This window comes from Amblyomma maculatum, chromosome 2 (assembly GCF_055883805.1).
Source record: "Amblyomma maculatum isolate TAMU_Amacu chromosome 2, ASM5588380v1, whole genome shotgun sequence".
Classification (NCBI taxonomy): domain Eukaryota; kingdom Metazoa; phylum Arthropoda; class Arachnida; order Ixodida; family Ixodidae; genus Amblyomma; species Amblyomma maculatum.
The window spans coordinates 186,332,104-186,344,751 of NC_139345.1; the positions used below are offsets into that span (position 1 = coordinate 186,332,104).

At 47.9% G+C, this 12,648-nt stretch overlaps 1 protein-coding gene across 1 annotated transcript in view; it reads right to left on the minus strand.

Moving 5' to 3' along the window:
- The window catches only part of LOC146200610 (uncharacterized), a 306,225-nt gene that overhangs the window by 218,813 nt on the left and 74,764 nt on the right, over positions 1 to 12,648 (minus strand). The window contains exon 7 of the mRNA XM_084595576.1: positions 11,727 to 11,849. Within this exon, the coding sequence (XP_084451702.1) occupies positions 11,727 to 11,849 (123 nt within the window). The remainder of the gene's footprint in view (positions 1 to 11,726; positions 11,850 to 12,648) is intronic.

Genomic DNA, 12,648 nt, shown 5'->3' on the forward strand with positions numbered 1-12,648 from the left:
CTTGAGGAGTTTAAAAGCTCAATTGCTTCTGCCCAGCAGCGCCGATGTGCAATTTCACTTTAAAAGTATCACAGAGTATGCTGCACACCCCGCTGCGGTGCACCGGTGGTTAAGACGGTTTGGTTGGTTTGGTTTGGTTTGTGGGGCTTAACGTCCCAAAGCGACTCAGGCTATGAGAGACGCCGTAGTAGAAGACTCCGGAAATTTCGACCACCTGGGGTTCTTTAACGTGCACTGACATCGCACAGCACACGGGCGCCTTGCTTTTCGCCTCCATCGAAAAGAGGCCGCCGAAGCCGGGATTCGATTCCGCATCCTTGGGAACAGTAGTCGAGCGCCGTAACCACTGCGCCACTCCGACGCTCGACTACTTAATCGAGTACGCGGGTTCGAAGCTGACCACTGTCGGCTGTATTTCGATGCAGGCGAAACGAAGAGAGTCCTGTTTGCTGACGATGCCAGCCAGGGTCGAAATTACTCCGCCGCCCCATCTTCTCTGGTTTCACGGCCGCGTTCCTTATCTCTATTGCGGCGCGGTCAAGTGTCCAAGGGCGAAAGTAAGAGAAAAGGGCCGAAACACAGACACGGAGATTCGAGACGGAAAATTCAGGTAGAATTGCATATGTAGACGCTGCATACTGCGGCAAAGTAAAAATGAATGCAGTCGTACTCAATGGCAAGCGTGAAATGGTTACAGCAGTTTCTATAAAAACAAAATCGATACAGACAGCGGAAGAGGCTGCAATAGCGCTGGCTCTTGCTCAGACCGAGGCAAAATACATAGTCAGTGACAGCGAAAGCGCAATCAGGAGCTACACCACTGGAGTAATAGCAAAAATTGCGGGTAGAATCCTCGATCAAAAGCGAATAGAAAGAGACGTCACCCTTGTTTGTACACCAGCCCACACAGGCGTGCCCGGAAACGAGGCGGCACACAAACTAGCCCGAGATCTCACACACCGGGCTGGAGGAGTGAAACAAGAGGACCTGATTACCTATTGCGAAATAACATGCACTACAGACTGAGCAGGAGGGTCCTACCACCACCAGACTCCACGTTAGGCAAAAAGGAAGCAGTAGCATGGAGAAAGCTACAGACAAATACATACCCAAACCCAGTTCTTGTCAACCATATATGGCCAGAAATACGATCAGACCTATGTTCACTATGTAAGGAAAGAAGATCTCTAGATCACATAATATGGGAATGTGCAAAGTCACCAGGCAGGGCTAAAAATATAACTAAAGACGCCTGGGAGACCCTTCTGCGAAGCTCAGACCCAAGAGCCCAAAGAGAAATTGTTCGACTGGCCGAAGATGCCGCCGGAGTCCAAGAACTACCGGTCTGCAACTAAGGCGAATGTCCCAGCTTCCGGGTCTAACCCCCGAAAAGCGGGATAGTCACTCTGTTGGACGAATAAAAGTTCTCTCTCTCTCTCTACAGATACGGCGTCTTTCCTTCCTATAAACCATTCCGTTAGATGTAATTTCGAAGCACAGAGCTGCAGGACAAATGCTTGAAGATGGCCCCTAATGGAATGGCTTACCGGAAGGAAAGGCGCCTCATCTGCCATTCGTTTTTAGATAAACAAGTGAACTGCGCCACAGAGCTGATTTCCAAGTGGTATCTAAATTTCAGCTCTGCATGCGAGAAGTGGAGCTTCGCTCGAAAAAACCTTCTAAAGGGCATTTTGCACCTCTACAATAATAATAATAATAATAATAATAATAATAATTGGTTCATAGGAAGGGAAAGGCGCAGTATCTGTCACACTTGCTATGTGGACACCTGAACCGCGTCATAAGGGAAGGGATGAAGGTGGTAGTGAAAGTGGAGAGAGAGAAAGGGGAGCCGTAGTGGAAGGCTACGGAGTAATTTCGACCACCTGGGGATCTTTAACGTGCGCTGACATCGCACAGCACACGGACAGGAGACAAAATCCATTATTGCGCGTTGGATCGCAGCCCTCCACTACGTCACCTCTTTATCCCTATCTTCTTTCACTCCCACCTTTGCGGTTGAGGTGTCCACAGAAAACAAGTGAGACAGTTACCGCGCCTTTCCCTTCATATAAACCAATCAATTAACCGATCTTTACGGCGTGGTACATGTGTCCACAGAGAAGTGTGACAGTTCCTGCCCGTTTTCTATTCTGTAAATCGATTACAAAAGCGGCTGATGCCTGTTGTACTAACGCTTCCTAGACATCTGGATCTGCTTCTGTTTTCAGTTAGGTGCGGTGTCCGAGGTGGTGGTGGTGGTGGTAGAAACATTTTATTGCGAATGCAATACTGCTAGCACTTTTCTGCCGTCGGTGGAGGTCGTTCATTCGCTTCGGCTTAGCTGCCGCGCACGACCACGTGACAGCGTGACGTCAAGACCACAGGAGAGCAGGGGCCCCAACTCGTCTCTTCGGCCGTAGTCGTTCCTTCACTCGGCGCGGCGCCTGCCACGTGACGGCCTCCTCGGCCCGCCGCGTGAGGGCGCCCGCTAGGAGAGGATAAACGGGGTGCCACAGGCGCGCTCCGCTTAGTTATGTCTGAGCACGGCCGCTCAATGGAGGCGCACTTGGGTGCGGCCCGTCGCGTCGCCCAGAAGAGCCGTATTGCGCCTAGTTCTCATCGCCACCGCTGCGGCGCCACCGCTCCGGGACGAGTCTGGGCGGAGAGCTGCGCGCAGCGGCCGTGGCTGTGCTTTCGTTTCGGCGTCCGCGTGGTCGGCGCTTGCTCAATTTAGGATTAAGAGCGGCGTTTCACACAGTATGTTATGCTATGTGCAAGTTTGCTATTGATAAGGTGATAGCGGAAAAGTCATCATCACTAGGCTTTTTCAAGACATTCGTGGTCTTCCGTTTACAACGGGAACGATGCAGTCGTGTGCTTCGCTGAGTGCGCACCCATTTATTTGCATTTCGACCACTGTAATAACGTATAGGGAACCAAAGCTGGAGTTTGCTCCGCGACACCAGCGCTCGGTTTCCAGCGGAGCGGAGAGGAACTACAAAACCTACGCGCATCCGCGCCCGCGCTGCGCGTGGCTGTCTGCGGAGTCTGCGCAGCCCGCTCGCTCGGGAGCGCGTGCTACGTTCAGCCGCGCGTGCACGCGGAGCGAGAGAAGGAGAGTGAGCACGAGGGGGGTTGGTGGCGCGTTCTCGCGCGCAAAGCCGGCGCTCTTTGCCAGTGGGATTTCTTAATTTTGCTTTTTTCTGTGCCCCGGCTGACATAGAGGCTGGCTGGAGGCATGTTTTTTATCGGTGCTTTTGAAAGCAAGAAATTATGATTAATTGATCGCCGGACATTGTTTTCAAAGAGCGCTTGTTGGCAGGCTCAGACATACATAAAAAAAAAAATGAACGCGAATTCGCTGCTTGAAGGTGGGAGGCAAACGACAGGTATCTTGAAGGACTTGAGGCGGCACGGCACCTCTTGATGCCTCTGTCCATGTTCACAGAATGGAGGGTCCAGCCTTCGAGTGCTCCTTCCTTTCCCTTTGTGACTGGTCACTTGAAAGGGGCCTATTCAGCTCTTTGGGGACAAACGTTTTAGGCAGTGCTGCCGGCGCCGTGGGGCCTGTTTTCGGCGCGTTTAGGATGCGTTCCCTACAAAGGCACAAAGCATGCCGCCTTACCCTTTGGTTCCTGCCGACACCGGCCAGGGGAAGTTCACTGCTGCGGCGCTGCCATCCGAAATCAATGACCTAGCTACCGTTAACGATGAGGGGTTTCTTAACTACCTGGGTCATTCCCCAGAAGCCGAGGCATGCCATTCTTTCGGCAGTTTCCTCTCTACGAGACGAACAGCGAGGAAATGTCTGACGACTTTCCATGCAGACGGGGACATCTCTCCACGGAAATCTTTGTCTTCTTAATTCCACTGTTACGCGGCGCGATTCCTAGTTCAGTTATCTCCTATAGCGAACGCGCTTGTTTTGAGCTCCCGAAGCAGGATCGCGTATGAGGATAGGATGATTGACGTAAAGTGATCGCATTAATGACGAATATCTGTTTCTTGAGGCCGACCCGGTTCCACGATGGCTGCTTCAGCACCGCCAGTTAGAGAAGTACGACACACGAACAGTACGAGATATCCCCCCCCCAAAAAAAAAAAAAGAAAAAAAGAAAGGCCCACAACCATCCCGTAGAAAGGCCCACAACCATCCCGTTACCGTTTCCACACAAGCTTCGCGAAAAAAGTGCGCCGTCATTATTTTCCTTCTAGTTCTTTTCTTTCTTATTCCCCCCTCATTGTTAGAGCTCGACGGTGGCCACAATGCGGCCGGAGGAGGAGAGAAACAACCGAGCGCGCGCGCGCAAACACGTGCTAGAAAGCAGCGCGGAGCAGACGACAACATGCTTTTCTATGCGGCGGCTAGCAGACGACGCGGCCGGGCTGCGCGTAGATTTTGACAGGGTCTCCATGGAGGGCGCTGACGCACAGAGCGGCGCAGCGCCCCCTGGCCCAGGTTTTCTCCCCTATTAGATATTGCAATCTTGAAATCAGGACATGGTTTGGGGCCATTGATTCAGCGTGCACTTTTCTGGAAACTTACAATTCAGGACGTAGCGTTCAACATTATTGTTCAGCCTGTTCCTCCGTTTTCACTGGAAATAATATTCAAGTGGGTACCACCACCAAAACATACTAAAGCTAACACAAACTGTTGCAAAAGAAACAACACAAGACAGCCAGTTCAATGACACGCCCGCAGGCTCAGGCAATTTTTTTCTCGTTTGATTATGAAGCCGCGTGATGCACAGAAGACACGCAAGCTTATTTTACAAGCGAAGAGCTTTTCTCGAAAAAGGTTTATGTGCAAGTGTGATTTTTTCCACTGTCTGATTGATGTTGCCTGTCCAGTTGGTCAGCAGTGGTCGCATTAGTTTGGTTAGGTCCTTAGTGCGACTGCGGTCTTCTCTCTCGCAAATCAACTCCGGAAATTGCACAAAATAGGGAAGAAGGGATGAAACCAACATGTTGCATAGCTTGCTGCTTCTTCTGACCTCCGGGCACTTCATCACCTTGCTAACAAAGGTGCACGGTGATTTTCAGATACTTTATGCGTCCATCATCAAGCATTTTGATAAGTCCAGGGTTTTGCAGGAATCACAAGGCACGAAGTTAATGGATGGGGACTAATAAAATAAAATTATTGACACTTTAAAGTAAGCACTAGAAGTTATTTAAACTTTGGTAATATATAAATAATGAAAACACGGGCAGGCACTGAAAACAGAATAAATACAAATGTTTCATGAGATTCTGTAAAACTATTCATACTTTCTCTTCAAATGGACATGCAAAGTAACCAGCCAAGAATGCAATCGGTGCTAACTTTATGTCAGCTGCTGGTTCACACCACACATGAATGAATCCAAGCTGACTCGAAAACTCTCTCGCAGCAGACGTGATATGGCAGTTGGCAAGGTACGACTTTCATAATCACGAATGCCAAGTTTTATAGCTGTCTATTGTTGATAGGTGCATTTGCAGACTGATGCTTGCAAGATGCCAACCTACACAAAGCATGGCAAAATGTGTATAATCTCAGTCGATATACTTTTTTTTTCGCTAGTGGTACCTTTAGTATTTTCTCCAAGGTGAAAACTGCAGCCCTTGCGTCAACTTTGTCGTTCCCGCCTTTGAATTGCCTTAGGCTGCTAAAAGTCGATACTATAACCCGCTTTCAGAGCCTGTTTTAGGGCATATCGGAAGCTGAAAATAAGATTCGGTTAAATGCAATGCACTAGTAAGGCACACAGAAGACATTGATGTAAGATACTTGATGTGATCAAGAAGGTACTTAATTTGCGCCACTGTGGATCTGGTTGTCATGATTGTTGCTTCGTACGTTTGTTTGGTTAGCCTTTGCGTCGACGTGCCTCCTTGGACCTGAATGTCTTCAATATGGCAAAGTCCAACTCTAACCAAGAGAGTCGCTCGTCATCTGACAAATAGAGCGGCTCCTCTTGGTGTCTCCATGGCTTCACTTATGCGATGTTGGGCAAGGCATACCATTTTGATATCATCGTCATAAAAGTGATCGTGGCGCAGCTATCTTGAAACACATGCTTCAGGATGATACGGGGGGTTGTCAAGGAGGAAATGAAGTGTAGCTATAACAAGTGGGCAAAATAAAGCTATTGACTTGCGCACATTAATTTTTTCAAGGTTGTTTGGCTCAACATGAGCCCGCGTGACTAACTTGTAATGTGGGCAGTTCGGGAACACGGAGAGGACAGCTGAAGGAAGCAGGATCTTCAGTTTTATGTAATTGTTCCTGTAATCGTCATCTGTGAAGTGCAGTGAGTATACCAGTGACTTGTCACTCGGCTCCCACCGGCTTCCTTTTGCATCCTAGCCCTCCCGAGATATGTTCTTCAGTCATGCTGCTCGACGCTGTGAATCGCACGAGAACTCATGCCGATCTTTTCTTGCTTTCGTGGTGCACAGCGACACACAGCAGTTGCCTGGCATGGTGCTGCATACGCTTAGGACGCTGTTGACACAGGCACCGATGACACGCATGCAGAACAATCAGAACCATGCGGTTATGCTGAGTAGTCAAAACGATAACATGCGCCAACCCAGCCAGCACGCTCCTTCCGCGTCGTCTGCTCGTCCGTGCCGGCTGCGCCTTGTCCTGGAGTGGTGGCGCCCCCGCGGAGAATGACGGCGGAAACTGTAACTTTTCCCAATACGCGCTTCCCCAGCCATTGAGGCGCGACGCGACGGGCCGCACCAAGTGCGCCTCCATTGAGCGGCCGTGGTCTGAGGAATTGTATAAGGCTTGGCTTAGCTCTGCTTAAGCCCGAGTGATTGCGAAAGCAGTACCTCCCAGGCTGCGCTTGGCTCTGCTGGTGGTGTGGCATGGCTTCGCCTTTTGTGCAACTAAAGGATTTACTCTGGACACAACATGATTTCTACTGTTTGTTTATTCCAATGAACACGCTTTGGTGGTCCGTAAAGTAGTGACCCAGAATTCATACGAGCTCTCGACGAAAATTACTACCTTCAGCTATGTCCTCTCCAACCAAAGAGAACTACTCAATCGGGAGCAGTCTAGACTTGCTGATGTATAGACATTCGGACGACAATGTAATTACCAGTCTTCAGACCAAGAATCACTTCTTTACGGACCACCAAAGCGTGATTATTGGAATAAACAAACAGTAGAAACCATGTTGTGTCAACACTAAATCCTTTAGTTGCACAAAAGGCGAAGCCATGCCAAACCACCAGCAGAGCCAAGCCTGGAGCAACACGTCAGCGCCTCTACTTCACCCATTAATTCCGGCTGCCTTTTGTCTAGCGATTTTTCACTTCCTTCACGACATCTGCCATTCCTGCATCCGAGCACCGCAGCGCCTCCTAACCCAGCGTTACGTGTGGACGAGCAATAATACTGCTTTTCGCCAGAGGGCTCGCGTCTTGCCTGCCAGACCGCCAAAATGACCCTGCACATCACTACTCCCAACCAGACGTTCCTGCCACCTAGCTGTCGATTTGAAACCGTACATTTCGACCGCTACCTCATTCTTACGACTGCCGCTACATTCTCCCAATGGTTGACCGCTTCACCCATTGGCCTGAAGCCATGCGGAAACGCTTGCCAAAGATGGCCGGCAATTTACAACATCTTCACTTTCATCACCAGTTTGCTTGGCACTAAGTACTTCCGTACTACAGCTTACAACCGTTCCACCAATGGCATGATCGAGCGGCTTCATCGTTAGTTCAAGGCTGTTCTCAGTGCGCGCCTGGACCGGGAGTACTGGGTCGACCACCTTCCTAAGGTACTTCTGGGCCTACGCGCCGTCAACCGGCGCGAGCTGGGCTGCTCAGCGGCAGAACTCGTATTCTGTGCACCCTTGCGGATTCCCGGATACTTTTGTGTTGCTTCAGCTCTCCTGTCGCCACGTCTACAGTGCCTCCAACATCTTAAACGCTGCATTATGTAACTGCGCCTATGCCCATCTCGATATTCTGCCTAGCGTATGTTTATACATCCTGACCTAAGGTCTTCCACCTACGTTTTTCTCCAGCGACACGCTGTGAGGTGTCTCCTACACCATCCTACGGTCTGGCCGTACCTCGTCCTCTACAAGACGCCCAATTCTGCGACCATCCCGCTGAATGGTCGCGAAGGAGTGGTGCCGCTGGACCGTCTTAAGCCAGCCTACCTCGAAAGCCTCCCACTGAGCATTCCTCGGATCTCATCCGCGCATCTGTCGTTCTTGCCGCCAAGTAGCCTCATCTCGGCCTCGCAGGCGCGTCTATTTCGCCATTCCGTCTAGCTGGGGGCCCTGTAGCGCTCATGCGGCGGAATGTGAAGCAAATAAAGTCAAGCTCTGCGTGGCCGGAGCGCAAGCCGGGCACGCAGTATGGTCCTGGAAGCCAGATACGGTGCACAGCTGCTTCGGTTCTCCGCTGTAACCCCGTGAAGACCCAGACAAACTTCTAGTGAGCCAAATCATACGGGAGGACTGGCTGATTGCCCTTCAGCTCATAGGGCCAGCACACGCGTTAGAGCTGAAGTTCAGTCCAAAATCTTAGAACGTATTGTGGCCGTCGACCGCGCGCACGTCAGTGACCGTGAATGGTCGAACACAGTCTGCAAATGTTGTTAAATCTTCGGACACTCGTCTGTTCACACGGCCATTTCTTTCGTTCAGGATGACGAGAAAATCGCCTACAAACCTAAAAACTGTATATTCCAAACGCAGCGCATAGGTCTCGTCCCGCATGTTGCGGTCCCGGACAGAAAGTCATATATAGCTCAGGGTGGGTGCGTCACAACCAATAGATATCGCATTACGTTGAGAAACATTGTGGTCTCTTAACCGTTCAAAGGTGCTACAGAAAGGGTCAAACAGCTCCAAGAGGCTGCCAAATTTGGCTTGAAACATTTTGAAATCGAACGGCACCATGGACCCGCTTCGATTTAGTCTCTTACATCGCTTAACACGTCGCCATCCAAACTAGAATAATACATATGTTATATCTACAGGGATGGCTCTAAAATTGCATGCGTGCCTGCTTTTTAGGTAGTCCATCACTTGCTCGGAAACGTTCACCTGAAAAGGGTCGTCAATATCGAGCACATTTAGATAAGCCTGCAGAAACTTCTAAATCCTTCTTCCATGCTCAGTTCTCCGAAACAATATCACGGAGCAGGTAGTCGGGGTTGTGCGCCTTTGCGCTAAAATATATCTAAGGAGAGCTTGTTTCACCACCGATGCTCCGAGCAAGCTTGTCCAAGTTTAACTTTCGCACAGCTTTTAGCATGACGTGTGGAGAGCATAAAGAATCGCTAAAGGGGCACACTACAAATGAAGCTGATACCTTACTTACATGCCGTATCATACAAATTGAAAAAGAAGGTAAATAGAGTGGGGATCAATATTTTCTTCTTGGGCCAAAATAAACTTCATCATTTGTGCGAAGCTCTGAATTCCGGCAACAAAACTGAACCCGACTGCGTGACGAGGCACCATTTCCGCCTGCTAGGTTGCGATAATGATGTGCTATATTCAATTCCCTTGTCATGCGGCAGCGGCTACATAGGCCAATGAATTAGGTGCCCGAAAACAACGTTGCAGGACCGTAAAGGAACTCTAAGGTGCACAAACTCAGGGGAACCTGCTTTTCATTCTAGTCAGACCAAGGTCTGCAGACTTGCCTTTGTATAAACAGCTATCCTTGGCAGTGACATGGATGATAGTTAAGGGTAGTGCTATTTCAAAATGTGAAGATGTGTCACTAACCCCTCTGTACGCCGTATCGAAAACAAACTGTCATTTTTCAACTCCAATAAGAATAAAGATTGGAGGAGTGGGAGACAAAGGCGATAATCGTGCCACGGAAGCGTGAAGTGTTGGTTCTGCGTTTTGTTGTTTTGAGCCTAGTGACCATATAATCTGGTTCAAGCCAACAAAATACAGTTCAAGTTCGTGCTTGTGTTTTGCTTATTCTAATCTCGTCCGTGTTATTACTGCGCTGCAATCTCCAGAATGCAAAACCAACTACCCCGCCACTAAGTTTAAGCAAATTTATTTATTTGCCCTGTTGGAATTCCGAAACGGACTTATCTTCCTGGTCAGACCCACGAACCGGATATAGTATAACCCCGCAGGATCCCCACACCGGACTGGTATATCTGGTTTATCTCTTAACTGGAAATGATCTAATCCGGTTCGAGCCCCAAGCTGTATACCCTACTGATTTGTGAGATCTGAAGGCACTACTTGACCCCTATAAATTTCTTTAAGCTGTACACAGGCCAGGTCACACGATATGAGATTGATACCAATCTTTATGTTCCGGTAAAACGGTTTAACGTAACACGGTATACTACTGTTTGAGAATCTAAATATCCATATTTAGGCATGATTTGCTATCTACCCACCAACGTGGTGCCCGATGCTTCCCAGTCGGATCTCCGCCTTCAGCGCTCTTGGGATGTACAATAATCGTGCAGAAGGCGCGCAATCTGCGCAATCTCTATGCCATCCGCACCGATGAAAACGATATCGAAGAGGAGCAGGTGGTTTTCAGTTAAAGTGTTCTAACAGGGTATTTAGGTCTACGCCGCACTACTTCAACCAAACGTTTTCTTCAGGTACGTAGTAGCTGCCAGCGAGGTTTGCCTTGATTTGAAGCCCAATGCGCTGCCCATGTGCTTTCATCCTCATCATCCGGATTGTATTCACTTACGACTGGAAGCATGTTTTGAAACTAGTAATATGGCATCTATTTTCCTTGTGAAATTCCCAGTATGCGTACACTCTTTGAGTAGACACAAAAGATTTTCATGTATTACCATCTAGAGTGTATTTCCTTCCGTAATAAGGAACATACCCTTCACCACTGTAATCTCAAAATTGTTTACATGTCTAATTAAATGCCTAATTAATGCCTAATTAAAGCCTAATTAATTAATGCCTAGGTAATGCCTAACTAAAGCTGAAAGCTCTACTTGCCTAGAATCTCGCGTTTAAATAAGACGTGTATGTTACTCTTGTACGTTGTTTATTAGTGCAGTATGTGCGTATGGAAATGATTAAGATGGTGCAATCGCCGATAATCGTATTCAATAAAGCAGCTCTAACATTCATTCCCATCTACATAATTACTACATGCATTTATCATCATGTGCTGATTGCAAATGGCCAGCCTACAAAACTCCGAAATAAAGAACTTGCGAACATGCTTAAAATCGCATTAGCGGTTTCAGCTGTGCCCTGCCATTGTGGAATGGTTGTAAACAGCCCTAACCAGCGGTATACCGAATGTGCAATAAATAATGGCCTTTACCCTCCCGGAATATAAGTTCAATAAGGGTTTCAGATCTGAAATTTATAGTGTCTTTAAAAAACGTGATACAGTTCTAAGCGTATGTGAAATTAAGATGGAATCAGGTGAATTACTGTCTACGTGTTAGTGTACTGGCTGCCCGTTAATCTATTTTTGTCTAGTGAGCCCTGGATATTTTGTTTCATACTCTATAACGTCTAAATAAAAGCCTGCATACACGCCACTTCACGTCACGCAACCTATTCTACTGCACAGCAAGACTGATTCATTAGATTACGTGTCAGTGGCACTGAATATATCCTTACGCATTTCCTGTAGAAGTAGAGGAAGGACATTACAAAACAGCCGTACGTTTCAGCTACATTAAATGCATCTTTAGTGCCATATCTTAGCTGTCAAAGAAAAACACTTACGTTCGTGAGGAAAGTGAATCCCCATAGACGTCACATCAGACAGCGTGGTTGGAGTTAGGCACATGAAGGCACTTAATAAGTAATCCTCTGCAGTCCATGAAATGTAAGGGACTCCAGAACGACCTGTAAAATTGAACCAAATGCTTCCGTAACCTGCTTCGGCGAAACAAAGTGCTTCAAGCCAAGTACTTCAGGAAGGGGGTAAGAATTTTCACTTAGAAAAAGAGCAGAAGCACGGAACACAGCAAGGACACATGGGGGTGAACGCGTAACAGACTGTTTTGAAAATGGTGTACTGCTTTTTAGAGCAAAGTCTCAATCATGCACGTATGCGCGTTGTAAAAAACACAGTTGTCACATAATAAAATTTACTCGTAAAAGCAACTTGTGATTAGCCATGTTCACCCCTGTTTAAAAATACTGCTTCTTTTGAAGACAAGGCTGCTAAAAGTTGGCACACACATCTATTTTCCTTTCTCGAGATGTCTTCGTCCTTTTACCGCTATCTTGTGGTCCTGTTCTGATTTTTACGTCAAGATACAAAGCCAAATTATCGAAACTGCTATCTTACTCTGTTCACGTTTGCATGACTGACACTTACTGGACAGCTTCCAGAAAATTTTAACTAATATTCCTGTACTTATAAGAGCAATGTATTAATTTCAGCTACTTATATACGTTTTTACTTCAGCTTTGTCGCTGTCGGAAGGGTACAAAAGTAATTGTAATTTCTCCGAGCCTTCTAACGTGCTACCTAATGAGCGAGCTCTGCTGGCGAAACTTATTCTTTGTCACCATGCAAGGCCATATATCTCTCTAGTTGCTTGGCATCCGCTAACGGGGTACACAGGGCGAGGCGAATGTTAAATCAGGAAGCTGCCTTTGCCAATGTCATTCTGCCCCACTCACAAAAAAGCAACCC